Source organism: Equus quagga, chromosome 2 (genome assembly GCF_021613505.1).
Source record: "Equus quagga isolate Etosha38 chromosome 2, UCLA_HA_Equagga_1.0, whole genome shotgun sequence".
NCBI classification, from domain to species: Eukaryota; Metazoa; Chordata; class Mammalia; order Perissodactyla; family Equidae; genus Equus; species Equus quagga.
The window spans coordinates 28,077,748-28,104,387 of record NC_060268.1 but is presented as its reverse complement, the minus strand read 5'-3'; the positions used below and the strand labels follow the sequence as shown (position 1 = coordinate 28,104,387).

The 26,640-nt window shown below is 50.4% G+C and overlaps 4 protein-coding genes across 13 annotated transcripts in view; 3 read left to right on the top strand and 1 right to left on the bottom strand.

The window, feature by feature from the left end:
* Positions 1-223: 223 nt before the first annotated feature.
* On the top strand, positions 224-6,769 carry METTL17 (methyltransferase like 17). 2 transcript variants are annotated; one of them, XM_046655437.1, is made up of 14 exons: positions 224-346; positions 498-651; positions 739-873; positions 1,775-1,856; positions 2,112-2,193; positions 2,763-2,836; positions 3,523-3,617; positions 3,989-4,059; positions 4,247-4,354; positions 4,625-4,693; positions 5,372-5,422; positions 5,685-5,777; positions 6,265-6,449; positions 6,524-6,769. In XM_046655437.1, the coding sequence occupies exons 1-14, from the start codon at positions 266-268 to the stop codon at positions 6,627-6,629; spliced, it is 1,386 nt and encodes a 461-aa protein (XP_046511393.1). In that variant the 5' UTR covers positions 224-265; the 3' UTR covers positions 6,630-6,769. The 2 variants fall into 2 exon arrangements, with proteins under 2 accessions (XP_046511393.1, XP_046511394.1); XM_046655438.1 differs by lacking the exon at positions 6,524-6,769 and having other exon boundaries at positions 6,245-6,436.
* An 884-nt stretch (positions 6,770-7,653) lies between these two features.
* Positions 7,654-10,521, top strand: SLC39A2 (solute carrier family 39 member 2). Of its 3 annotated transcripts, XM_046649267.1 has the most exons (5): positions 7,656-7,955; positions 8,039-8,154; positions 8,344-8,474; positions 8,724-8,774; positions 9,217-10,516. In XM_046649267.1, the coding sequence occupies exons 1-5, from the start codon at positions 7,720-7,722 to the stop codon at positions 9,847-9,849; spliced, it is 1,167 nt and encodes a 388-aa protein (XP_046505223.1). In that variant the 5' UTR covers positions 7,656-7,719; the 3' UTR covers positions 9,850-10,516. The 3 variants fall into 3 exon arrangements, with proteins under 3 accessions (XP_046505236.1, XP_046505223.1, XP_046505229.1); XM_046649280.1 differs by lacking the exon at positions 8,039-8,154 and having other exon boundaries at positions 7,654-7,955; positions 9,217-10,521; XM_046649273.1 differs by having other exon boundaries at positions 7,657-8,154; positions 9,217-10,515.
* A 5,086-nt stretch (positions 10,522-15,607) lies between these two features.
* Positions 15,608-24,347, bottom strand: NDRG2 (NDRG family member 2). 5 transcript variants are annotated; one of them, XM_046652605.1, is made up of 17 exons: positions 24,256-24,347; positions 22,609-22,675; positions 21,804-21,884; positions 21,439-21,480; positions 20,954-21,059; positions 20,603-20,723; positions 20,357-20,419; positions 19,332-19,392; positions 19,030-19,116; positions 18,779-18,835; positions 18,501-18,604; positions 17,951-17,995; positions 17,601-17,652; positions 17,306-17,353; positions 17,028-17,063; positions 16,840-16,891; positions 15,608-16,599 (listed from the first exon to the last, which is right to left on the bottom strand). In XM_046652605.1, exons 3-17 carry the CDS (start codon positions 21,876-21,878, stop codon positions 16,433-16,435), a joined length of 1,116 nt encoding a protein of 371 aa, XP_046508561.1. In that variant the 5' UTR covers positions 21,879-21,884; positions 22,609-22,675; positions 24,256-24,347; the 3' UTR covers positions 15,608-16,432. The 5 variants fall into 5 exon arrangements, with proteins under 5 accessions (XP_046508561.1, XP_046508564.1, XP_046508562.1 ...); XM_046652608.1 differs by lacking the exon at positions 24,256-24,347 and adding an exon at positions 24,049-24,072; XM_046652606.1 differs by lacking the exon at positions 24,256-24,347 and adding an exon at positions 23,964-24,058.
* LOC124234945 (tubulin polymerization-promoting protein family member 2) overlaps positions 19,399-26,640 on the top strand; it is a 24,485-nt gene continuing 17,243 nt past the window's right edge. For 2 of the 3 annotated variants that reach the window (XM_046652610.1, XM_046652612.1), the window contains exon 1: positions 19,399-19,989. The gene's annotated coding sequence lies outside the window, so the exon portion shown is untranslated. Of the gene's footprint in view, positions 19,990-23,973; positions 24,105-26,640 lie in introns of those variants that run through there. The other variant, XM_046652611.1, reaches the window with a different exon arrangement.

The following is a 26,640-nucleotide window of genomic DNA, read 5'->3' as shown; positions in this document are numbered from 1 at the left end:
TACGGTGCGTCCCCAAAGAACCCAAGAAGGGGTCCGCCTCCTCGACGTCTGGACCCAGAGACCAGTCCCAACGCAGCCGACGTCCAAGTCCCACCCACGTACAGTCGCTCTGCAAGGTGATTTACATATCGATCGTTTATTGGCTACTAGCAACCACTCGCTCTCCTCATTGGCTGACACTGCCCCGAGCCGCAGTCCAGCGGGGCATGTTGGCCTTGAGCGTCACAGGCGCCTACATTTCCGTTTCCGGGTCGCCTCGGGAGCTATGGCGACCGCGACAGGCGTGAGGTATCTGCTGACATTAGGCAGATGGCGCCGCGGCCTTGGAGTAGCTCCCCAGTCCCGAGTGAGTGCCCACTTTCTCTGCTCTCAGAGAGACGTGAGATCCCGGAAACAGCTCCGCTCCGAGGACGAGCGCTCTCGGCAGCCCCTCCCTTCGCGAACGCCCGGAACCTTCCCTTCTGCCCCGCAGTCAGCTTTTCTTTCTCGGCCTGCAGGCGCTCGCCGCCCTCGTGCCCGGCGTCTCCCAGGTGGATAACAAGTCCGATTTTCTGGGGAAGAGGCCCCATCGCCGGCACCCTGGCATCCTGCGGCTTCCGCACGTGCGGCTGCCGCAAGCCCTGGCTGACGCCGCGCAGTTACTGGTGCTCGGTGAGTAACGGTGGAAGGGGAGGCCCGAGAAGAGGCGGAGACTGGAGCTGCACGCGAGTGATGCCGCTCTTCACCTTTGGCCCACAGAGAGCTCGATGCCCAACGTGGAGAAGCAGGTGCAAGCACTCACCAATTATCTCTGGAGCCGGCATTTACCTGTAGAGCCAGAGGAGTTGCAAAGGCGGGCTGTACATCTTGAGAAAAAATTCCTGGAAAACCCAGGTAGGGCTTAAGAATAAAGAGTAGGTCAAGTTAACATATCGGTAGGAAATGAACAGCGAGAAATAATATTCCAGTTTCTCAAATAAGTACTGCGGTTTCTTATTTGACTTTGTGGCCAGAGCAGTAATAACAGTGACGTCTTATCAAGAGAAGGTAGGTTATTTCAGAGATTGCCCTTGGGGCTTTGGTAAAGGTCAGCGAGTGCTTCAGCAGCCTGTAGAAACCTAGATGTTTGGTTTTTTACTCCGAGGCCACTGGATTAGGACCGTCTAAGTTTTTGTTCAAGTGAAATAAAGTCCTTATATGGCTCCCTGTCCAGTACTGAAACCCTCTCCAGAAATAAGAGAAGAAATATAATTTCTCAAGTTATTTTCATGATTGTGAGCACCTTCATTTTACAGACTTGCCTTTTCTTCATCTTGTATTCCCTGCACTTCCCACGGTACCTGGTTCATGGTAGAGGCTCAGTAGACAAAACAGTATGAACTGAACACAAATATGAGACTTAAGATTTTCAAGCCCCTTTCCTCCCTGTGGGAACATTGGAGATGTCACAATCTTAGGTTTGGGAGAAGTGAAGAAATCCACAAAATATTGTCCTTATCCAGCCCTTTGAATCTTTACCATACTTCCCTTGAACATACAACAAAACCTGTGGGATAGGGTTGATTGAGTTGAATAAACTGCTATTAGAGGCAAAATGCTATCTGAAACAGTCTGGTGGTGGTGGTGGTGGTGGTTATTCCTACCTGCAATTTTTCTCTAGGTTTAGCTTCTCTCCTAAGCTTTGAGGCTTTCCCCCGGGGGAGTTGGGGAGGGATGGGCAGGGAGTATATTCACATATTGGATCTGAGCCCTATTCTTCCTAGGTCCTCACTTCAAGTCCTTGTTCTCACCCCAGACTCACCTCAGACAGAGGAGAAGCTTTGTGGAGCCGTGCTGCATGCCCTGCGCAGAACTACCTACCACTGGCAAGAACTGAGGTAAGGGGGACCAGAAGGGCTGCAGAAGAAAGAAAAGTTTGACTTTAGAAGGAGAGTTGGGGAAGTACAATTACACAGTTTAGTGTTTGAAAAAGCTACCTGGTTTGTAAGTCTCCACGGACTCTTCTGTATTGAGAAGTGAAAGCATTGAACTGACAGAGCCCTTTCCAAAGATTTCATTTCCTAAAAGTCTGGAAGATAGCTATGGGATAGATGGTTGTTTCCCAGTGGGTGTGACTCTGATTTTTCTGGCAGCTACAATGAGGGACTCAGCCTGGTGTATATGGCAGCAAGACTGGATGGTGGCTTTGCAGCAGTCTCCAGGGCATTCCATGAGGTGAAGGTCTCTCCACTTCAACCTGAACCCTTTTACCATCAGTTCCCTTATTCATAAAGTAGTCTTCTGGGGTAGAGTTCTTGGGATGTTGCACATACATTTCTTTCTTTAAAGAGGCCCTCTTGAGGCCGGCCCCTTGGCCAAGTGGTTAAGTTCGCCTGCTGCGCTTTGGTGGCCCAGTGTTTTGGCGGTTTGGATCCTGGGTGCAGACGTGACAGGCCATGCTGAGGTGGCATCCCATATGCCACAAATAGAAGGACTCACAACTAAAAATACACAACTATGTATCGGGGGGCTTGGGGGAGAAAAAGGAAAAAAATAAAATCTTTAAAAAAAAAAAAGAGGCCCTCTTTATCCTCTGAAAGAATTTTGAGACCCAAGAAAGGTTTAGAATCAGTATTTTAGGAGCTTGCTATTCTATATTGAATAAGAGTTTACATTGTATTTACATTGAATATCAAAACACATTCACATCTCCTCTCCTCTGCCATGGCCCCCTAATTCATATTCACCAAGGCCCTAAATAAGTGTCTGCTTACCCTAATGTGGGGTGTTGTATATTTCCTCAGATCCAGTCTCGAATTCCAGAGTTCCAGCCACAAACCTTGATGGACTTTGGCTCGGGTACTGGTTCTGTCACCTGGTAAGTATCTTTCTCTGTCAGTTCTAACTCTTGAGAGCCACGCTTATACCACTCCAATATCAATACCCTGGAGAACCGGAGGGAGAATAGGAAAGTTGGGAACTAGAATGTTTTTTCCCTCTTGTTAGGCAAGGCATAAGATTATGGAATAGGGCCAGAACTTAAAGAAATGTCAAGTAAAAAAGATGCATGTTTAGAAAGATAAAAAAGGAAAGGAATTTGGGGCTGGCCCCGTGGCCGAGTGGTTAAGTTCGCGCGCTCCGCTGCAGGCGGCCCAGTGTTTCGTTGGTTCGAATCCTGGGCGCGGACATGGCACTGCTCATCAGACCACGCTGAGGCAGCGTCCCACATGCCACAACTAGAAGGACCCACAATGAAATATACAACTATGTACCGGGGGGCTTTGGGGAGAAAAAGGAGAAAAATAAAATCTTTAAAAAAAAAAAAAAAAAGGAAAGGAATTTAGTGTAAGGCATAGGTTTTACATAGCATCAGAGTTTTTTGCCTACAAGTGATTTTTTCCATCTGCCTTGTTTTTTAAGGAGGTGTAAACAAAAACTGTTAGTTTTTCCAACTATTTTAACGTAACACTCTCTTTCCCCAGGGGTGGGGTTGGAGGTGGAGGGGTCTCTTGTAGGGATGACTCTTTGTCATGAGAACTAGCAGTTTATATTTTGCCATTTTAGGGCTGCTCACAGTACTTGGGGCCAGAGCCTACGTGAATATATGTGTGTGGACAGCTCAGCTGCCATGTTGGATTTGTCAGAAAAGCTACTGAAAGGTGAGGACAAGGTATAAGGAAGGGCTTTTCCAAAGTTGAAGGAGCTAAGAAAGCAAAGGAGTACTAGAAAGGGTGTTTTATTGGGAAGTAGAGGAGAGAGCTAAAAGTTAAAGATGAATCTGATCTCCGTCCAACCTTATGGTCAAGCAGAGGCTGGTGGAGGCCTTTGCTGGACTGTGGATGGGTCGGGTAAGATTAACAGGACAGGAGACCCAATATTCTCCCTGTCCTTTTTAAGAGTTGCTTACCATATTGCACCTCACTTTCAGCTAGCATTTCTCTTTATTCCTGGGGCTATGTTTCTTGTCAGGCTATCACTTCAGTTTATACCTATACATTCATAGTTGCCACATCTCTGCTTTCCCCCACAGGTGGCTTAGAATCTGGGAAGCCTTATGTTCCAGGTGTCTTTTTCAGACAGTTTCTACCTGTATCACCCAAGGCAAGTGGCATTGTGTAGGTGTGCTAAATGTAGAATTTGGCAGATGGAAAACTGGCCTGAGCTTTGCAACCCAGGATTGGATGTTAGAAGAGAAAAGAAAGCAGAAGAAATTTAAGGGATAGAACTTGGTTGTACTCTTAGAAGTGGGAGGTAGTGGGTCTGTCGTGTTCCTTGTCTTGGTCCCCAGGTGCAATTCGATGTGGTGGTATCAGCCTTTTCCCTAAGTGAACTGCCCAGCAAGGCTCATCGCACTGAGGTAGTCCAAACCTTGTGGCGCAAGACAAGTCATTTTCTGGTGAGTTGAAATCCCTTTTTCTTTTCAAGTTTTAGGCCACCTTCATGGTTTTCATTCCTTTCCTTCTCTCCATTGGAGCTTGTCTTCATTCTTGATCATTTTTCTCCTGCATAGATCTCTTTATCCCTCTTTGAGGGCCTTCATCCCCCTCTTATATTTAATGCTTATTTCCCTCAGGAGCCCTACTCCGTATTTAAATGCTCTTACAGAGCTACTGGCGTGTTTTCATGTCATTCAGGGCTTCTGCCTATTTTCCCCTTTTGTGAACAGATACTGGTGGAGAATGGAACAAAAGCTGGGCACTGCCTTCTCATGGATGCCAGGGACCTGGTCCTTAAGGTAAGGTTCCTTCTCCTCCTTTCACACCGCTCCATCCACCTGTCTGTCACCAGTTACTGGTACTCCCTTGAAAACTGAAGCAATTCTGTCATAGAATGGTAAGGATGACTCAGGATATTAGGTGTATAAAGTCAGTAGGATATAGGGTAGTGGTTGACAGACTAGAGTTGAGGATCAAATCTGGCCTGCCACCTGTTTTTGTATGAGCCATGCTTATGTTTGTGTCTGTTGTCTGTGGCTACTTTCTTGCTACAGACAGCAGAGTTGAATAGTTGGGACAGAAACAAATTTTGCCTACTCTCTGGGCCTTTAAAAAAGAAGTTTGCCAACCCCTGATCTAGGGCATTACTGAGCCAAGAACCTTATCTCTTTGGGACGGTATGAGGCAGTGTATAATCATAAATTTATTTGTCCCAGAGTGGGATTTTTTTGAGAGTGGAGGTTGCTGACAAGGGAGAGCACCATACTATGTGCCAAGTTCTTGCCTTTCTCCTGCTGCAGAGGAAAAGTTCTTTGTTTGGAGTTTTAGAGAAGCAGCCAGCTTAACTCAAAGAACATAGTTAATAATTACCAGAATTGAATGTTAAAAGAGTCCTCAATCTACTGAGTGCAGAGATTGAGTTATGAGAATAGACCCCTCAGGCCCAGCTTAATTTTTTGGATTTCCTTTGATTTCAGGGAAAGGAGAAGTCACCTTTGGACCCTCGACCTGGTTTTGTCTTTGCTCCCGTGAGTATTACTTCTACCTTTCCCAGCACACAAAGATGTGAATTCGCCTGTGGCCAGGAAAAGTAAGAGGGTAAAGCTAAGCCACCCTCCACTACTTTGTGTCCCTGTCCAGTTTCTTTCTTAGTGATCCTCTGGCTCCCCTTACCCCCTGCGACCATGCTCCCCTAACCCTAGCCCTTTGTGACTCTATGACTCTTAGCTTTTCAGTTTTATGATATATGGTTCTTTTGTCTTACCTCATGTCTTTTATGTGTGTTCACAGTGTCCGCATGAGCTTCCTTGTCCTCAGCTGACAGCCCATAAGCCCCTGGCCTGTAGCTTTTCTCAGGCTTACCATCCCATCACCTTCAGCTGGGTATGTACCCTGGAAATAGGGTGGCAGGGAGAAAATAGCCTGGGAAAGCAGGATGAAGAAGAATCAGAGTGGGGCCATCCCCGTGTCGCAGCAGTTAAGCGTGCACGTTCCGCTTCAGCAGCCTGGGGTTCGCCAGTTCGGATCCCAGTTGTGGACATGGCACCGCTTGGCACGCCATGCTGTGGTAGGCATCCCACATACAAAGTAGAGGAAGATGGGCACAGATGTTAGCTCAGGGCCAGTCTTCCTCAGCAAAAAGAGGAGGATTGGCAGCAGATGTTAGCTCAGGGCTAATCTTCCTCAAAAACAAAAAAGAAAAGGAATCAGAGGTGGGAAGAGTTGGAAAATTCAGAGAATAGCCTGGAGATTTTAGGGCCTGAATGTTGTGCTTAACTTAGAGAATATGAAAAGGCCTGCGGGAATGGGGGTCAATTTTTTTTTTCCCCGTATCTTTTTCCTCCAAATAGTCTCTGTATCCTTATCTTAGAACAAGAAGCCAAAGGAGGAAAAGTTCTCGATGGTAATCCTTGCCCGAGGGTCTCCAGAAGAGGCTAATCGCTGGCCCCGTATCACTCAGCCTATCCTTAAACGGCCACGACATGTGCATTGTCACCTGTGCTGTCCAGATGGGCAGATGCAGCATGCTGTGATCACAGCCCGCCGCCATGGCAGGTAGAGAGGATGTGACCAAAATTAGTGGGAGGTGGCTAGAACCTGCAGCCCACACTGACCTCTCTTTTCCATAGGGATTTGTATCGCTGTGCTCGTGTCAGCTCCTGGGGAGACCTTTTACCTGTGATCACACCGCCTGAGCTTCCTCCGTCACCTGCTAAAGATCCCCCTGAAAGCTGACAAGAATGTGTAACAAGTGTTTTCTTTTGTCGCGCCTGCCAAGGCTGAAGCTGCCTGGTATCCAGGATGGGAGGGCTGGTACCCCCATATATCTGTGTGTGTTTGAGGTTTTAATAAAAATAAAGAGTTTTCAAAAAATGGAAATGGATCTTTTGAGTCTTAAAATGTATAGAGGTCAATTGTCATGGCCTATCCTGTAATGAAGAGAATCCTCAGATTTTCAGTGCCTGCTTTCCCCACACAAATCTCAAGCTCACCCTCTCCTGTAAGAACACTGCTGCTTCTACCAGAGACCAGGCTTCCCAGGGAGGTAATCTGGGGTAGTGGGAAAACCGCCCCCAGCTCTTTGCGAACTGGCCCAACAGGTCTCAGGCTTGTTAGGCAGGCCACCTGGATAGGGGAACCAGCAGCTGCCTGGCCTCTATTTTTTTCTCCCTCCTTCCCTTCCATCTTTCTCAGGGTTCATCAACTCCCCTAGAGTTTGCTTCATATGTTTCTCTCAAGAGGTTGATCCCCATCAGGACTGAATCTGCCATCTCCACCCCTGTATATCCAGGTAGGACCCTTCAGAGTACTTGGTTCGTTTCTCAGTTTTCCCCTGGGCCTTGCTATTTCAGAGCTAGAGTAACTCTCTGTCTTGAAACTCTCAGTCCCTCTCCTGCAGTATATATCAGGAAGTGGGCACAGTCAGAAGTTGTACCAATATCAATGTTGTAATACCAGAAATCTCACCTTTCCACTAGACATTTCCTTGCCTTGAGCTATTTTTCTGGGGTTACAGGAAAGGGGAATACCCTCATCTACTAGTTCCCACAGCAACTGCAGCACCACGCCTCAGCCCCACCTCCTCCTTACCCCCAGGTGGCCCCAAATCCCCTCTGAAAGGGTGCGGTTCAGGTAACAGCGTAGCAACCTCTAACACTTGGGGTAGGGTGGGGAGGGTATGAAAGGCTTAGATCAAATGTCCTGAGTGAGGCAGGAACAGACTGTCCCCAACAACACAGCTGGGAAGTAACTACCATAGACTCCCATTTTGGATTAGATCATCCCAGGGCATGAATTTAGACTGTCCACAGTGCTTGGATTAGTCATGGCATTGAAGAGGAGAAGATGTAGAGCACGGGACTGTGCCTGGCAGGGAGTCTGGAGTTTCTGGTTTCGAAGTTCTGGAAGGCGTGAGCCAGAGGAGGGGCCTCCGTGCAGGGAGAGGGCGGGAAGCTGGGGCAGGGCCCCAGTCAGCTGTGCAAGGCTGTGCAACCAGAGGCAACACAGAACGGAAAGAGGATCCCTACAGACTCCTGAAATTCAGAAGAGTGGACACTCCAGGTTTGACCACCTAAGACACCATTCCTCTAAAGATTATAGCTCCATTTGTCATTCTGAAGCCTCTGCTTGTCCTGTACCCCAAGGATGGAGCCACTTCTAGGAGTAAAAATTGGCTGCCTCTTTGCCCTGCTGACTCTCACTCTGGTCTGTGGCCTTATTCCCATCTGCTTCAAATGGTTCCAGATTAATGCAGCCACAGGTATAGCCTTACCACATCTTTGTCCCTATAACCTAAGTCTGACTTCAACCCTGTCACCCTATCCTGATACCTTGCTCTGATTCTCTCACCATCCCCAAGCATGGGACATTGAGTGCTACCTGTTGCTCTTTCATCCCCTTTGTCTTTCTCCTTATTGCCAACTGGATTGTAACTCCTGCTTTTTATCAGGTCGTCACCGCCGGGTCCTGAGTCTCCTGGGCTGCACTTCTGCTGGTGTTTTCCTGGGAGCAGGGTTCATGCACATGACTGCTGAAGCCCTGGAGGGAATTGAATCAGAGATCCAAAAGTTTCTGAAGCAGGTGAGCAGCAGAGATGCTGAGCTGCAGGGCTGTGAAGCCAGAATAATGAACAGAACCGAGGGAAGAAAGGGGGAAAAGTGATGGAGCCAGGGAGACAGGTGGAACAACAGGAAAGATGACAGCTCTTGGGTTGTGTGGAATGATGAAAACAGGTCAGATTGGGCTTTAAGGAGAGCAGTGCCGCTGAAGGGACAGAACTGGAATCTGAGCTGCTCCATCTCCATCTAATTTTTGCTTCTTTCTCCCTAGAACAGGACAGAAAGTGAGGGAAGTTCTTCTGATGATGCTGATTCAGCTCAGGTAAGTGTCTGCCACCAGCCCCAACCTGGAGGGTGAGGAGGGGCAGAAACTCCTATACCCAGGCCCTTTTGAAGGGAATATGTGAGGAATACCAGGAATACCTTCTGCTCCTTAGCTCAGACATTACAGAGGAAAGAGAAGCCAACCCAATCCTTTTGGGTTTAGGGAACCCCAGGAAAAGCTCTTGCTTTACTCTTTCATTCTCTGGACCCTTGACACGCTTCACGTTGTCTTCCCATATTTCTAACCCTATTGATATTGTGTCCCTAGTCCCTCTGGTATTCCTGTGTTGTGTTCCCATATCTACTCTGGGCTTCATTCCTCTACCCTTTGTATGTTCTATTACCACGTTTTCCTTCTCTTCAGTCTCCCAATCCCATGTCCATCCAGTGCACTTTCTTCCCTTCCTCTCCCATCTCACAGCCCCTCTTTCTGTTCCTAGACGGACTATCCCTATGGAGAGCTCATCATCTCCCTGGGCTTCTTCCTTGTCTTCTTTTTGGAGTCACTGGCACTGCAGTGCTGTCACGGAGCCTCTGAAGGATCACCAGTGCAGGAGGAGGAATGGGGCGGGGCTCATGTCCTTGGACTCCACAGCCATGGGCCTCTCCCCTCACCCTCACGGGGTCCCCTTCGAGCCCTTGTCCTCTTGCTTTCACTCTCCTTCCACTCTGTGTTTGAAGGTCTAGCTGTGGGGCTACAGCCAACAGTAGCTGCTACCGTGCAGCTCTGTCTTGCTGTCCTGGCTCACAAGGGGCTTGTAGTGTTTGGTGTAGGGCTGCGGCTGGTGCGGATAGGCACTGGATCACGATGGGCCGTGTTCTCCATACTGTCATTAGGTCTCATGTCTCCCCTGGGCCTTGCCCTAGGGCTGGCTGTGGCCCAAGGAGACTCTGAAGCGGGGCGAGGCTTAGCCCAGGCTGTGTTAGAGGGTGTGGCAGCTGGCACCTTCCTGTATGTCACCTTCTTAGAAATTCTGCCCCGGGATCTAGCTGGTCCTGAGGCCCCTCTAGCCAAGTGGAGCTGTGTAGCCACTGGTTTCGCCTTCATGGCATTTATTGCCTTGTGGGCCTGAGAGATTCCTGACTTTTCTGATGGACCTATCTAGGAAGACCTCCCTACCCCCAGGAGACACCTCCCAAATGGCTTTGGTCCTCAAATGTTTCTTGACCAAGACATCTACTAGGCATCATCCCCATGAACTGGACCCCAGCATTTCCTTACATGAGATCCTATTTCTCATCCAGCACTGAGAAAAGGATGTTTAGATTGAGTGCCTATAAATTGGAGAATTGACATAAAGACCATCACTCCAGATTTGACTCTTGTCCCATTTATACTACTGTGTGTAATAAATGTTCGTTTCACCCTTTCCCTTCAGCCGTACTATACTTTGTTCTCCGGGTTGCTTAGGAGCTGCCTGGTACAGGAAGTGGCGGAGTGGGGAGCGGGAAGGGTGAGTGTTGGGTGTAGTATTTTCTTCTGGAATCAGGGCTACTAGCCATTCTGTCAGTTGCAGGCCATGGCCCCCAGGCCTGGGAACATAGCTGAAATTTCAGAAACCTGCTACCACCTCACCCAAAGGTGTTGAGAAACTGAGCCAGAGTTTCCAGCACTTAGAGAAAAGAGGTTTAAAAACAGAAACCATGGGGATCTAGATTTTTCCTACACTAACCACACCCACCCCACTCCCAGTACCTATTATCAGCCACCCACAATGTGTCCAACAGACTCTTTCGATCAGGCTAAATGGAGCCTAGTTCTATCTGGTTCCTATTTTTCACACTGAGCTCTGTATGGCCTCAGGGACATTATTGCTCTTCTTTGAGTTTCTGTCTCCTTCCAGCTGCCTTGTGCTGAGGGATTAAGAAGCAGTGTGTTTGGAAAGGGAGAAAGGCGCCAGATAAATGCCTAGGGTGATTACTTGGCTCTGCCACGACTTAGTGACGTTCCTTCTGCCTGCCTGCCCTACCTGCCACTGTGCCTCTGGCCCCTCCCCACCAGACCATAGGTCTTTCAGTGTGAGTAACCCCCTACAATGTGTTACTTGTCTTAAAAACTGCTAAGGACAAATACAGAAACTGATTATTTGGAATCGAGGAGGAGCAGGATGGCTATTGCCCAGCCCCTGACCCATGAGATGGAGCAGTGGCTCAGACTTAGTGGAGAAATCAGGAAAGAGAATGTGTGCCCAGTGAGCTCAATTCCTCTCACCAGCTTGCCCTTCTATTTTCAGTGTGGAAGCACAAGTGGCCTTAACATGGACTCCTCAGTTTCATTCTCGTCTCAGTCTCTCTCCTGTCCATCCCATTCCCTTCCTCATGAATTAAGATAGGCAAACCTCCTCACAAGCCCGGCTTACCCACTAGGAATCAGAGAGAAGGCAAGCTTCAGGAAAAACTAAATATAAATGTCTGACACAGGAAATAATTTCCCTGAAGCACCATTCTATTCTGTTTTCCCTTCAGTACTAAATGCACTCACATGTAATACACTCAGAACAGCGCCTGGTATGTAGTGATAATAATAGAGTTTCCACACTGAGCACCCGTTGTGTGCTAGGTCCTGTGCTATCGCTTTCACATATATTATCTCACCTTCCCAACCCTGGCAGGTAGATATTATCCCCATTGTAAGTCTAGGGAAGAGCATTCAGAAAAGTTAAATAATGATCACATAGCTATTTCGACACATGATAACATGATTCTAAGAAAGGCTCACTATATAGATTTTCTTCTCCTTCCTTATTTATACCTCCTGTCTTATATGTTAGGGATTCAGAAGAACATGGAGACACACTGGATAATTGAGGCAAGTTTAATAAAGGGACGATGTAGGAAAGTGTGGGCAAGGTTTGGACAAGGAATACCCTCACTCTCCTTCTACTCTTTGATCTACTGCTAATGTCTCGTTGGCCATACCCAAGCAGAAGCCAAAGGACAAAACTGTCTGTTTGGTGCACAGCAGATAGGTCAGCCACATGAGGCACAGGCCATAAGGAAATCTAGAAGGGCAACGAGAAGACGTCCAGCAGACCGTCAATTCTCTGCTGTTTTCAACTCAAGTGATCTTACCAGGACTTTGGAAGGCATGACTTAGAAGGGACACAATTATATAGACATTAGAGAACTATTTCTGGTATAGAGGGTTTGTGTGACTATAGAAAGGAGGCTTGAGGAGAAGTACATTAGACTCCAGGGTTCTTCATATATTTGAGTCACTGATGCTATCAGCATTTGAGGTAATGAGCAGAGGCTGGGAGATTTCAAGCAAGAGTGAGTCATGCACCTTTTGTGTCCTCCCATCCCAGAAGCCCTTAGAGTCCTCTTCAGCTGCCTCTGCTTTCAGCCATTAATGCTTTCTTTTCTTCCCATGACCCTTTCCTTCCCCTTTCCCAATATCCTTACCAACTAGGACCAAAACCATTTTTAGTTCGAACCATATTGTGTCAAGAGCTGGAATAAAGCTAAACAATGGCTCCACAGAGGGAACACCAAGATCAGGAAAAGGAACAATCTTGATCATTTTTAAAAGATATGAATCTCTAGCAAGGAGCCAGAGAGGACTATAAGGGAGCAGAAGATGGATGTGATTTCCAAATAAGCTTGAAATGAGGAAGGATGGAATGAGAACCATAGGAAAGGAGGGAGAGCTGAGTTAGTTGGGGTGTGGTGACTAGAAGCCAGATTCAGGAGTGAACCTTGATTCACTCAACCTTGAAAGAGAGGTTGCAACTGAAGAAAATTAGGATCATGAGAGTTGAAAAATAAAAAGAGGAGGGAAAATACACAAGATGGGGAAAAAAGATAAAAGGAGAAGCCAGTTGGAATAGTCACAAGAGAATTTATGTGGAAGAGTTTTCAAGTCTCCTCGACCCCTGTGCCCCTTTCCACCCCTCATTCTCCACACGCACACATGTACTTTTTATACGTTTAAACAGAAAAAACCCCAGAAGAATGAGACCTACAACTGCCCTCCCACCTGGAGCCAGCTTTCTGGTTTTGCCACCAATAAATTGTTCTCTGAAGTAACCCTTTGGAGCTCCCCCCCCCCCTTTTCCTTTGCTTACAAGCTGAGGATTGATTGGATATTGCAGTTCTAAGATGATAATTTGTGAAGAAAGGGAGATAGGGAACAACACCAAAGAGAAACCAGAGTTAGGGACTATCCTGGAGCAGGGCAGGAGGAGGTCAGTCAGAAACCAATACGGGATCCAGACACACGAACAAAAGCCTAAGAGCTCCAGATTGCCTCTTGGGAGACAGTTCCTGCCAGCTCAGCCCTCCCCTGAAGGCAGATCCCCATGTCTTGCCTCTCTCACTATAGGAAACAGTCCCTGGCTCCTGGCTCTGGTCTGATGGAGCACAAGGAACAGCTGCTGGAATTGGAGTGGGTTGGTATATGTGAGTGTGCCAACCAGCCAGGGGCCCTGACATCCCCCAACTGACCTGAGGGAGGAGCCCCTGGCCACTAGCAAAGGTGACACAAAAGGGGTGCAGCCAGGGGTTACGCCTCCAAGCCCCAGTCTGTGGGGATGCTTAAAAACACCACTTGTAGATCATTTCGTTTTTATTTCAGTTTTGTTCTAAGTTGCTAGCTTCAGATTTGTTGAATGTCAAATAAAGAATGCTTTCTACTTTTACTATATATGTATCCAGTTTGGGGGAAATTCTGATGTTGGCCAGGAGAGAGGATGCAAACAACTTACATTGCTCTGGGCACCATTTACCCTGACCACACCCCTGGCCTCTGGTCAGAACTGACTCTCCCTTTCCAGTTGGCCCTAAAGTCTCTCCAGAAAGGTGACATCCCCCCTCTGGCACTTCCCTTAACTCTTTGAGGAGTGCTCTTGGAAGCTTAGCCTCCATCCCCCCTGCTGCAGCCCCACTGCATTGTGTGTGCCTTCAGAGAATCACCCTTTAGCATCTCTTCGTGAGTTCCAGAATTTTCAAGCTGCAACCACAAGTCTCTCATCATGTGTTCTTCTAGTTTTATTCTCCTTCCCTCTGAACCCTCTCTTAGCTATCTCGGGCTTCTGTCCCTAAAGTCGAGGAAACAAATTCCTTGAGAATGAGAGGAAGAGAGAAACAGGAGTCCTAAGGCTGAAGCAGAGACAAAATGTAGGGAGTTTGTGGCTCAGCTTCTATGAAGTCACCCCACCTCTCCTCTGAGCCTTTGAGCTCTGATCTTGAGAGTGGGCAGGAGCCACAGACCATGGTATCAGGCCCTCCCTATGTAGCTTATTCTAGAATCACAAAGAACGATGGGAGATTTAGGAAGAGAGCTGGAACTGGGGAAAGTTAGGAAGAACCATGCCGACCACAGGGGGGCACTGTGTCCCCATGGGCTAGACTGGAATCTCCAGGACCAACAGACAGGTCAGTCAAGGACAGCAAACCCCCTCTCCCTTGCTCCAAGCAGAGAGCATCTCTCGCTCTCTGCCTAACTTTTGGGTTTCTTATGCAGAGACATCTATAGGAGAGAGACAGAAAGTCACCACCATTTCACACACCACCTCCATGACAGGTACATACACACTCACTCGCGTATGAACGTGTAAATTTAATTTTCTCCCTCCTCTAAAAATTTACCCTAACAGTGTCATCCATGCAGGCAAATGTGCTAAGACCTGCCTTCCCTTCCATAATGCACAGCAACAGCTATTAGCAGTCAAGGCCGATGCTGGTTGGAGTTCTTTGCCTTTTTGTCAGGTTTTGTTTACCTAGGAGCTAGTTGGTCCAATGATTCCAGTTATGCCCTGTTTCTTTTCTTTCGTGTAGCGTTTAAGCACTCTTTGCTGTCTGCCCTGCATGTGGTCACCCAACACCCTCGCTATCAATAGCTAGCTCTGTAACCCTGCTAGTCACCTAAGGCCCCTGCCCCCTTCTGATCCTGGCCTACTGCACTTAAAATAGACTCCATCCTGAGAATGATGAACTCAAGAATCAAGGAATATTCCATGCCCTACTTCCATGAAGTCAGTGTGTCAGCACTAAATATTAAGCTGCCTTAGTCCTCAGCTCAGCTTCATTGAGGAAAGTGTATAATTGCCTGTGGGATTCTATAATCTGACAAATGGCCTTGTAATATTCTACCCACAGTACTCTCACAAGTAACACTCAATGAGTGCCTTCTTGTTTTTACTTTTTGTGCCCCAAAAGCCCAAGAATCAGCCTGCAACAGCCACAAAATACCTGAAGTCCTTGATGATTATTGTTCATACTTGTTGAAAAGCTTCTCAGAAACCACATAGTCTAATTAACTCCCCAAATTTTTGGATTTGTAGGGGAGAAGGAATTCCTGAGAGGAAGTCCTTGTTTCTGTGAGTCTCCTGAGGGAGTCTTCAGATTGAGATCAAACATGAGCAAGCCTAGCCCTCTAGTAACTGCATGAGGCCTGGTCTACTGATTGTATTGAAACATCTAAAATGGAACCTTGGTGACCCCTAGGGAGGATCATGCAGGAAGGTGGGTCACAAGATGTCCCTGGGCACTTTAGTCAGCTTTCTGTACTTCCTCCTGTGAGACCAGGATGTTGGTGTCATCTCTGAAATCCTAAGCTATTTCTCTATCCGTAACTAGTAAGGAAGTCTTCTAAGACCTAAGGAGCTCCTCTCTTCCAAAACTTAGAAATAATACCAATATCAAAAAGAATACCATTCTACCAGCATAAGGGCTAGTGACTACGCACTCACATTTTGTGAAGTGTTTATGCTATTATAAGCCCTCTCCCACAGTTTATGTTACTTTGAGAAGAGAAGGTAAGAGTTGAAGGGTGAAGACAGGAGAAGGGGCATGATGCAGGCATACCCAGACAAAGTAGAAGAATGGTGCTCAGCTTCCTCTACAGTTTATTGTTACAGCAGAAGTTGTGGAAGACAGGAGGGCACCCTCCACACATAACACACTGTGGTCAGAGCCCCAAGGTAGCCCTTCCCACCCCTATGCCAAGCCCCAAGAAGCCCTGCCCCAGTTAGACTCCCTCCCCGCTCCCACTCTAGACACACACTGTCTAGACAGCTACCAAAGTTAGTGCAGCCAATGGCCCCAGGCCCCTTCCTACTGCCCCAGCTCCAATCCTTCCCGATACTTGTTCATTACCCACTACCTCCCATTCCAACTTCCATTTCACACATTGGATGTTTCTATCACATCCTGAGGACCACTAACCCACAAGCAAGCCTCCCCTGACTCACATTCATTTAGGCCCATAACCTTCAAAGATCTGAAGGGTTAATGAGAGGCCATATCCGCTTTGGTGAATGGAGCCCCAGCCCAAGTCCCTACCCTTGCAATGGGATAAGTAGGGAGAGTCTGGTGGAGGCACCATGGACAACTACAACAATCTCTTATCCCTTATCTACGGACACCTACATTAGGGAGAGGGGATACATGCCCTCCCCGCCTTAACACCAAAATGAGGGAGAGGGATAATTTAGGGATTTGAGTCCCTAAGAGATATTAGGACATCTCTCCCAGGAGCTGAGGGGAATCACAGGTTAGAGGTCAAAGTTAGGGTAGCAATCAAAGATCAAGGTCATCTCCCCACATAATCTGCCCCTTCTCCCTTGCTCACTCTGGCCCAGTGCCCTATGCACCTCCCAGGTTAGTGCTGGGGGAGGTGAGGGCTGGGTCCCACGCCAGGGCAACAAGGGTCATTCAACAGGAGACCTCCATGGTGTGCCCCGGGGGCCCCGAAGGGAGAGTCCCAGACTCGCTGCTCTGGGACAGGGTGCGAGAGCGGGACCGGTTGCCATCAATGGATGCTGCACTGGTCAGGGAGGCTGTGCGAGACCGGGACAGGCGAGTCATGCAAGATGAGGCCACTATGGAGACAGAAGGATAAGCAGGTAGTCAGAAGGTGGGGAAGAGAGGCTGGCAACTCAGAGGTGGGGGCTTGAGTGGAGACGAGAGTTACAATTGGGGCTAGGGGTCAATGAGCTTGATTTGGCAGATGGCGGTTAGTTCAGGAATTAGCCCAAAAGGGTTCCTCTCCCTCAGTGTCCATCCCTCCTCCTGTGCAGCAATCCCTTGTCCTCATTATAGCCTCTGACCCCTATACTCACTGTAGCCCATGCCTTGTAGAAAGTACTTGAAGGCCTCGGTCAGCTTTCCTGGCTGTGGAAGTAAGAGGATGAGAGAGAGACAGTGAGGTGAGGTTAGAAGCTGAGCAAGAGCCCAAGGCCGGGGCCAGTTGGGGATGCGGTGTGTGGCAAAACATATAGTCCATGCCATGGATGGCTGGGGTACTCACTTGAGTCAGCTGGGGCTGACCTCCGGAGTCGGCCATCTGTCCAGGAGAAAGCCACCCAGAAAAAGTGATACGCACATAAATAAAATGAGCGATGCGAGAGGTAGGCATGGGTTTCTCTCTCCTAGCTTCCCAATTCCCGGCCCTTAGGAGTTTTTTTACTTCATCCACTGGACTTCCTCCCATGCAGGACCCTGGAGGCCCAGAAGCTGAATCTAGAGAGGATACACGGCTCTGGACAGGGGACCAGGTCAGGCTGGGCATGGAGTAGGGTTACTGACCTTGAGGAAGGAGGTCTGGGTGGGGTCCAGTTTTGAGTTACATTCCACCTGAGTAAGTAGGAGGCTGAATGAATGAGGTCACACTCCCTGTCACCCCTCCCATCCAAGGGACCCAAGGACCCAGACCCCAGTTCCTTTCCCATCAGCCCCCTACCCATTTCCTTCTTACCAGATATCAACCTCTTATGCCCCAAAGTTGCTCTCCCTGTCCCAAAGAGCTTGCCTCTTGGCAAGAGACCCCTCTGACCACCAACACTGCAACCCTCCCTCACCCACCCCAAAATTCCCTACTGACCACTGCATCTTCATGGGGTGCGTGGTCTCCTACCACCAGCATCACGGGGCACCTAGAGGCATAGTGTTGGGGAGGAGGTGGTGAGCCCCTGGCACTTCCTCACTCACCTCTTCCCAGGAGAGCAGCTGGAAAAATGTCTGGCTCCAAAGAGGGAACAGCCTTCTGGAGCCCGCTGACCCCACCAAGAGGATTCAAAGGGGGAAGACCTAGAGGGCGGTGATTTGCCAAACAGGATGGGGTGGGAGGTGACAAGACAATTCCCTGGCAAAAGACATTCCTTCTTCTAAAGGATATAAGCACCGAGGGAAGATGTAGGGAGAGAGGTAAAGCTTTATCTCTTCAAGTCTTACTTGAGGGTGATGTCACCTCCGCGCCCAAAGTTCAGGTCTCGGCGGCTAGATGGGGGTTAAACAAGGAGTAGGAATTTTAGGCAGGTGATGCTCTCCATCCAGATATACACTATCTCTCCATGAGGAAGCTATCTTCCTCCCCCAAATTATAGTCAAATATTGGTGATTAAAAGTGGCAATGGAAGGAGAAGGTGGCAGGCAGGCCTCAAGCACGATCCTTGGTCAGAGGGTAGAGAAAGGGGAGGATGGGCATGAGGACAGGAGATCATCTTACTTCTCGGAATACAAAAATCCAAGGGAAGTCAACAGGAGAAAGGGCGACAGCTCCTCACCATTCTTCCCACTGGGTCTGACCTGCAGCTGCCCCAGCTGCACACCAAACCCTGCCCTCCTTGCACGCCGCCCACTTCCTAGATGGCTCCCTCCTCCTCCGGGCCTCCCCGTGACCCCCAGGTACTGCTTCTACATTCCTCTCGCCTTCCGGTATTGCTTCTGCATTCCTCTTGCCTGTGAGCACATGCACACGCATGCACACACACTGCCCACTCACTTGTTGTAGCTGTTCCAGTACAGTTCAATGTTGTCCAGGTTGGGTGCATGTGTAATGATATTTCTATACTTTTGTATCAACTCAGAATTTCCAGACAGCTCTTCCTGAAGGAAAGAAGAGGGAGAGAAATTAGGGTTGGGAAGAGAAGCCAACAGTTACTGGATGCAGAGAGGCAAGCCTCCTTCCCTCCCCAGATCCTGTCCCAGCCAAGGAAGTCACCCCAAGCACTCAAGTCCCTGCTGGTCCCTCTTCTTCCTCCATCTTCCACAGCCACTTACCTGGCTGAAAAGATGTCCAAGGATCATCTCCGGAATGGAAGAGGTAAGGCCTGTTAGCTATGAGGAAGGGCAGGTGAGAAAGCTCAGGACATTATGGGGAGAAGAGACCCAGGCAAAGTGACACAGCTTCGTTCCTGTTCCATCTCCCACCCTTTAAGTTCACAGGCCAATCAGTTACACTGGTAGAGCCTAAGGGGACCCATTCAAGGGGAACCCCCACCCTAGATCTCAGCACACAGGCCCCTCCAAACCTTGTGGGCTGCCCAATCCATCCAACCCTTGGCATTGGGATCAATGTTGATGAGGACAAGACCCTCAACTGTATCCGGGTGGTTAAGCTGAGGGGCAGCAGAAGGAAGGGAAGTCAGAGGCAGGCACGGCCTTATCCCCTCCTCACTGAGCTCCACCCACTCTTAGCTCCCACGGGGCCTGCCTCACCACCCTTGGACCCACGTCCTCCCCCCAAACACACACCAGCAAACAGTACTCTCCTAATCAGTCTGCTATGGGCCTTGGACTGCCTTTCCCTCATCCGGGGGTTTTTATTTCTTACAGCGTATCTCGACAGGACATAGGCTCCAGCTCCCACACCAACTCCAATTATTGTGGAGAAACTGTGAAAGGGAAACATATGTCTAATGGGCCCTGGTGTCCAAAGCTTTGGCTCTCCAAACTCCTCACCCTCTGTCCTAAGGCCACAGGCACAAAGGAGAACAGACAGGGGCCTTCCTTTGGGGGATGCTGAAAAGGAAGGTGCGAAGTAGCTAAAAATTGACACTGGTAGTCAGTGTAGGTCCCTGAAGTCTGTCCCCAGCTCCTTCCTGGAGAGCTAATGTTTTGAAAAGAAACACCCATCTACCAAACAACCAGACACTGTTTTCCTATGTAGCTCTTTGTCCATTTTCCACTTTCAGGAGCTAGTTCAACTTGTTCTGTTTTAGTTCCTGGTTCCTCCAGAGGAACTAGGAAGAAGGGAACTTGAAGCACAATGTAAAAAATGACACAACTTCAGTGAACAACAGGGAAAATGGAGGAAACAGAGCCAAAGAAGTGACCCAGAGATGCCTGGGCCCCTGGTGCCCAAGAAAAGCCAAGCAAAGGACAGAGCCCAGGAGCCATCAGCACTCGGTGTGCATACCAAGGAGGCCTCGCCGGGCTTTCTCATCCTTCTCCCACACTTCCTTACACACAGGGTTTCCCAGTCACCAGGTGTAAGTATGGAGGAGGGGGGAGTGGGAGGAAAAGAAACAGCTCTATCTGGTTCCTCAGAGACTGTCACCCCCTTCTCTTCCTCTCTAGCATCCTAATCAGGAAGCTCCTCTTCAGCCTGTAGCAGGGCCACATATAGACCCTTCCTTTTCCTTTCCTCCATCTATTAGGGCTACTCAGCTGTCTCAAGTCAGTTTTCAAAACACATCCCCATTCCTCTCAACAATCAGGTGGGAGCACAGAGGAGGAAGGCTATATCTAGCCCAGAGGCCAAAACTCGCCCAGGAGCCATGGTGGACACAGGAGTTCTAAGAGCCACTTTGTGCTGGGAAGAGAACTCTGGTTTGGAGGGGTCCCCAGGCCTCTCACTTTAAGTACTGCAGGATGCAAGGGATCATGTCCGCAAGCTGGTCCAGAGATGGGTACTGATATCTGGGGAAGAGAGGAATGTTAAGGAAATTATCAACCTGCCCCCACTCCTCCCATCTCAGGATGTCCTACTCATCCTCTCCAAGAACCTCCACTGCCCCCTCTTTTCTCCTCCCCTGGTCCAATCTTCCCCACACTTGCCCTGGGCCTCCCAGTCTGGTGAGGAGGGAGGGAGCTAATTCTCACCCCAAAGGGAACACAGGAGCCCCCTCTTCCATTCCAGGGGCATCCACATGAACCCGCACGAAGTTCTGAATGATTTCCTGCATATCCCCGAATTGAAACAGTGGCTGGAAGCAAGATTTACCTGAAGAGAATCCCCATCACCCCAACAGTAGAATCAGACAGGGAAAAGTGTCCCCAAGTCAGAACCCACCCTCTTTCTTTCATGCCACAGTCAGACTAGGAGAGAACTTCTCCTTGACATGCCACATGGCTCCCTTCCTGCTCATGCTGACCCTGCCCCTTACAGTGGGGTTCACCCTGCCCCCCAGCCTCTTCCCAGACAGCAGCGGGAGGAGAAGTGAAGGTCCTTACAGTTGAGTCCTACATCATGGTAGGTGAGTATCGCTGGGCGTTTGGCTTTGGGGGTGCCATAGACAGTAAAAGTGACAGAGCCATAAGGTGTCTCCACAGAGTGAGTCTGCAGGAAAACAGGTCACCATCAGGCAGGAGTTAGGCTGAGAGTAAAAGAGGCAGAAGGAGCTCCACAAAAGTCGAGGAGTTGAGGCGGGGGGAGGGGCAAAGAGAGGAGAAGGGAACAAAGAAATAGAAATGGGACCAGCAAGAATTTCGTTTAGGTAAAAATGACAGTGGAAGATGATTTAGAGGGTGGAAAAGAATAATGAAAGATTGGAGAACATCAAGGAACTCTGAGAAGGGAGGAGAACGGAAGGAGAGGGGAGGGATGGGTACAGGAAAGGACTGGAACAGAAGGAGGGAGAAAGAGCCAGGTGGAGACTCTCTTTCCTGGGGGAGAGGAGAGCCCCTCCTCCCACCCTGGGACTGCCCCAAGCTGTTACCTGTCCCTGGTCCAGGAGGATTCGGGCAGCTAACTCAGCCTCCTGGAGAGAGACACACACAGATAAACACAGAAACACACAGGCACATAGAGTCACAGATGGAGAGACAGACACAGATAAAGAGAGGTAGGTAAAGAGACCAAAAACAGAAAGAGATGACAAAAAGAGACATGGAGAGGATGAAGGTTAGTGTACTGACAGGACAAAGCCTGGACTCCCAACTGTGTATGGGGAGAGAGACAGGGGTAGAGGTGGAGAAAGTAGGGGTGTGGGTTAGAACGAGATCATGGATGGGGAAGGCAGGAGGTGAGCGGATGCTTGGAGGTCTGGAATTCGGGCCTGGGAGTCCAAGAGTCTCTAATAACCTTGGCCACCTCGGGTGTCTGCCCTGGCAACAGCGGCTTCTCCTCCGTGATCTGCACCTCCTGCAGCTCCGCCATGGTGGCCTGGCAGGGTGAGGAAACACTGAGACTAGAGAGGTTGCCTCAACACCCCCACATCTCCTAGAACACTTGGCTTCCTTTCTCAGCACAGGACAATGCAGAGTGCAGCCGGTCCCAGGAGCTGAAGACTACTCCAGAACACACACAGCGCCTTTCCTGCCCCTCAGCTCCATGTTCAGGCCACTGGGGAGGAGGGGTTGTGGAAGAGGAGTCAGGACACCACTTCTCAGACTGGCCATCCCCACTGCTCCCCGCACACCCACACCTCCAGACCCCCTCCCCTATCTGGATGGAAATACCAGGGTCGGGCTGCAATGCAGCTCGCGTTTCCCAGCCTATATTTAGGGGCCACCCCACACTCCCATTTAGGTAGGGAGGGAAACTCCTGGCTCAGTCACTGGGTACTCCAAAGTTAATAAGGGACGGGTAGAGAGAGTTCACAACTGACTGTGACCTTCAACTAAGGCCCCAAGGTCAGCAGCTCAAAGGGAAAGGGGCTAAAAATGACCTGAGTAACATGACCAAAAGGAGGAGGAGAGAAAAAAGAAAAGAGGGACAAGGGACATCTGTGTCCAACTGACCCAATGCCTCCCTTCCTCCCAAGACTCTCCCTCCCTGCTGTAAATAAATTAGCATACATTCAACATTAGTGGGGCACAGGAGGAGCACAGCACCTGTGCAGAACTGCAACGCAAAGAACCAGCAGCCTGGAGGTGGGGTCACTTACTGGGCTCCTATTGGCTGGATGCAGGGGGGTTAGGGGTCAGGGTTCTCACTCCTCCTGGCTGTGGGGTCTGAGGAAACAAGGCAATGAGGTGAATGACACGGGAGACAGACAGACCCTGGGTCTTTTAGGGACAGAAAGCCTCAGCCAAGACCTAGACTACCTGGGTCATCAACCCTCCCCAGGTCACTAACCCTCCCCAATCTGTACCCCGGGGGCCAATGAACAGGTCTTTTCTAGGCTTCAACTAGAATCAATAGAGGCAGGAGGGGCCTGGGGGAGCAGGTTGGTGGGAGGAGAGAAGGAAGTGCTGATGTGGAAGAAAGGAGGTGGCTTGTGTCAGAACCTCTGGATTCTAGTCCCTGCTCTGCAGCTACCAGCGTGACCTTGCCCCAGTCAGTTACTACTCATGGCTTCAATTTCCTATCTGCAAACTAGAAGTGGGGACTAGAGGATCCCCAAGATTTTTTATAGCTCTCGAATGAGACGAGGGTAGCAGAGCATGACTGTTTCCAACCACCATCCAAAAACAAATTTTTAAAAGCCTCGTGCCTTTGCTTCTTTTCTCCACCCACTCTCGGAGTAGGTCCCACGAGTGGAGAAAGAGGGAGAGGGCCGTCCCAAAATCTCCTCCTAGCCTCCCCGACGACCCGCAAGGGCCGAGCGCCAGGTGGGAACGGATGGGTACGACGGATGGGACTGACTGGGCCCAGCACCCGGGGCTTGTCGCTATGGATCCCTACGCTGCCCGAGCGCATGGGGACCGACACCCTCGCGCGAAGCGCTCTGGACCCTGGGCACAAGCTCGCGCACGCCCCAAACACGCCCCGCCGCTCTCGGAGCCTCCGCCTTTGTGCGCAGCAGCACAGGGCCCCCTCTTTGCGGGCCCCTTCCCGCGAGCGCTCGGCTCCGAGGGATTGCGATCAAAGGACCCACCCGCCCGCCTGGCGCCCTCCAGGCCCGGCGGCCCCTCGCCTGCCCCTCCCCCTACCTGCTGCCGCCGCGGCCGCTTCCACCTTCACTTGCCTTTGACTCTCCGGCCCGCTTGGGCTTGGGCTCCCCACAGACCCGCCCCCGGCCCGCCCCAGCCCGCCCACGGGCCGACGGCTGCCTGCGGATCCGCCCCAGACCCCCAGTAAACACGCCCCCCCCCCCACCCCGCCCCAGCCTGCCTGGCGCTCCGGGAGGGGCTGTGCTGGGGGCCGGAGGGAACTCCAAGGAAAGCAAAGTGCTGGGTGCTCCCAGGCTCCGCTCGCGCTCCGCACAACATCCCCCCCGCAATGGGGTGGCTGTGGGGTGTGTGGGGATCCCTTAGTCGTGCGGGGGATCCCCACGTCCGCCCTCAGCACCGCCCCTACCCGTGACCTGGATCTGCCTGTCGCACTCTGACTCCTTCCTTCGCCCCCAGACTCAGTGGTGGGGACGGGGAACGAGGAGACGAACCCAGGGTGCTGATACCCCACGATTTCGACTCCGCCCGCCCGGAAACAGAGAGCTAGGTTAGGGGAGGAGGAGATGGGCGGGGATCGCCGCTGAGAAGGCGGGGGTCTCGCCCGCTGGGAGGGGCAGGTGTGCCAGCACTGACTGAGAGGTGGGGGGGGCGTCGGGGGCGCAGGAGTTCCAACTCCGGGGCGCCCAGGGTCTTAGTACCTCTTCTCTCTGCTGCGTCCCGACTCCTGCTCTCTGGCTGCTCCCTGAGAAGTTGAAAAACAAGGCGGGGGGGCGGGGGGGGGGGGCAGGGAATGCGGGGGGCCGCTATAAATAGAGGGAGATCGCAGGAAGGGGGGGAGAGGATGGCCAACGGGGACTCCCGGATCAAGGCCCCAAGGCGGGGGGGGAGCGGAGGAGGGGCCAGGGACCCCCAGGGGCTCTGACTCCAGAGTAAACAGGCGCAGAGGCGGAGTTAACTCCGCGGGGGTGGAGTAGGGGCTTGGGGAGGACGCAGTGTCCCGGGCTGGGACCCAAGAGACCCTGTGGCTTGGACGCTAACCCCTCCTAGTTCGGCCCAGAGATGGATGGTGAGACCAGCTCCGCCGGGCTGAATCGCAATGCCCAGGCGGTGATTTCTTAGGGACTACTGCGCCTCTCTCAGGGCCTGGGTGGGTTTGCCATCCTAGACTCCTCACTCGCCCGCCCTGCTCTCCCCCCACCTAGATGCACCTTCCCTGGGACCCTGAGAGGAAGGCCACCAAGAATGGGATAGTTATGTGGCTAAGAGAATTCAGAGTTGTCTTAGGGAAAAGAAAGTCAGATTGAATTTCTCTCCACCTGCACCCCTTCCAGCTCCCCTCCCCCAAGGTCCCCACCCCATCCTCTTTCAGCTCGGTTCCTGAGTTGCCGTTTCGGGGGCTGGGCGCCAGGCCAGTTGGGAACAATGACCAATGGAACTGGAGCTGCCAACTGCAACACCAGCACAGCCTGTCCCCCCCCCCCCGCCAAGACCCCCAAATTGTCCTCCCCCCTCCTGCCTGGGAACCACCCCCCCACCCACCACCCTCCCACCCACCACCCCCCCTCCCATCCAAGGAACATCAATGCCCCTTTCATCCTCACTTGGCAGCGTCTATTGGAAAGAAGGAGGGGCCAAGAGGGAGGAGGTGACCCGGAGTAGAACTGGTCAGGATTAAGCCCAGCTTTCAACAACCCCAAATCCAAAGGACCCCCTTACATCCCGCAATTTCCAGCACCCAAGTTTTCCTCTGTTCCCTTCCCCCGCTCCCTTCATAACTATTTCCCCAGCGACTGGCACAGAAGCTGGGCACCTTGGCTCTTCGCCTAGTCCCCTCTCCCCCCTGATGCAGTTTAACGCTCTCCTGGGCAAGGAAAAGTCTGCTGGAATTAAGATTATAGATAAAGATACATAGGACAAGAGAGAGAGCTCACCAGCCCTACAGGAACTGGGGAGAAAGAATGCCTGGAGGGAGAACTTTTGCCTGTGGCTTTCTCTGATGTGTCTAAAGTCAGCTTACTTGGAGTGGGGGAGGGAAGGACCTGAGGGTTCCAGCATCTAAATTCGTCTCTGGGTCAGGATGACTCAGGGGGAACCTGATAAGGGGCCTATGCAGGGGGGCGGGCAGACAGGAGATGGGAAATTTCCACTGGGATCTGTTTGTTTCCTGGGCCTAGGGGTCTCAGCCTGCTGCAGGCAGAAATAAGTCTGCTTCTGCCCTAAGATAGGGTTCCTCTCTGTCAGGGCGGGTCCCAGCCTAGCCCAAGTGTTAGTGGCCCTACAAGGGTAATCTCTCTCTCTAACTTCTTTCTCTTGGGCCAGAAGCAGCTTCAAACTATACCTTCAACTAAGTAACAGTTTTATGTACTTGCTATGTGCAAGCCGCTGTGTAGATGGAATTCAAAGAGGTGTGAAGTCTAGTCATACCCTCTCTAGAAGCTTATGATCAAGTAGTTGAGAGAAGGTATAAAGATAGAAAACGTGAAGAAAAATGATAGATATATATACAATTAATTGTTTAGACAGTAAGGCCTATGGCAGTAGTTTCCCACCCTTCTCAAATGGGAGATCAGAGATTTCCATTCCCACATGATGGTTTTAGTATCCCCTGATGGAGAAAAACCATGAATTCAGCAGTACTTTCAAATAAGCTTGTACAGTATTTTGATAATCACAACATTTATGTATGTAGTAATACCTACATGTGCATAGCACTCTATTTATTCAGTTGACATTTCATCTTCTGTATACACATAGATTCCAGAGGCCCTTGCAGTAATTCAGAAATCCTCACCCTAAGAGGCTGTAACCCACAGGCTAGGAACCATTATCTTAGTATAATACAGAGGAGGAAAAGGGTTTTGTTCATAGAGTGAACCAGCTTATGAGGAATGCAACCACGGAGTATTTGAGTGGGAGAGAGGGGCATTCTATCCAGGAAGAGACAGAGTATAAAGGAAAGTTTGAGGGCAGAAATACACAAATTACTTTGAACAATTGAATAGTAGCTACTATGTGCAAGGTACTTCCCATTTATTATCCCCTAATACTATAAGATAAGTATTATTGTCTTCACTGTACAGATG

What these genes read in the sequence shown, in the direction of transcription:
- METTL17 (XM_046655437.1), top strand. Translation starts at nt 266, where the DNA reads ATGGCGACCGCGACAGGCGTGAGGTATCTGCTGACATTAGGCAGATGG. An exon ending in TCTCCAGGGCATTCCATGAG is followed by an intron (nt 2,194 to 2,762) that starts GTGAAGGTCTCT and finishes ATATTTCCTCAG; the next exon opens with ATCCAGTCTCGAATTCCAGA. An exon ending in TTCTACCTGTATCACCCAAG is followed by an intron (nt 4,060 to 4,246) that starts GCAAGTGGCATT and finishes CTTGGTCCCCAG; the next exon opens with GTGCAATTCGATGTGGTGGT.
- SLC39A2 (XM_046649267.1), top strand. Translation starts at nt 7,720, where the DNA reads ATGGCATTGAAGAGGAGAAGATGTAGAGCACGGGACTGTGCCTGGCAG. An exon ending in CCAGATTAATGCAGCCACAG is followed by an intron (nt 8,155 to 8,343) that starts GTATAGCCTTAC and finishes GCTTTTTATCAG; the next exon opens with GTCGTCACCGCCGGGTCCTG. An exon ending in ATGATGCTGATTCAGCTCAG is followed by an intron (nt 8,775 to 9,216) that starts GTAAGTGTCTGC and finishes TTCTGTTCCTAG; the next exon opens with ACGGACTATCCCTATGGAGA.
- NDRG2 (XM_046652605.1), bottom strand. Translation starts at nt 21,878, where the DNA reads ATGGCGGAGCTGCAGGAGGTGCAGATCACGGAGGAGAAGCCGCTGTTG. An exon ending in TCCTCCTGGACCAGGGACAG is followed by an intron (nt 21,060 to 21,438) that starts GTAACAGCTTGG and finishes GTTTTCCTGCAG; the next exon opens with ACTCACTCTGTGGAGACACC. An exon ending in GCTCCTGTGTTCCCTTTGGG is followed by an intron (nt 20,420 to 20,602) that starts GTGAGAATTAGC and finishes TCTCTTCCCCAG; the next exon opens with ATATCAGTACCCATCTCTGG.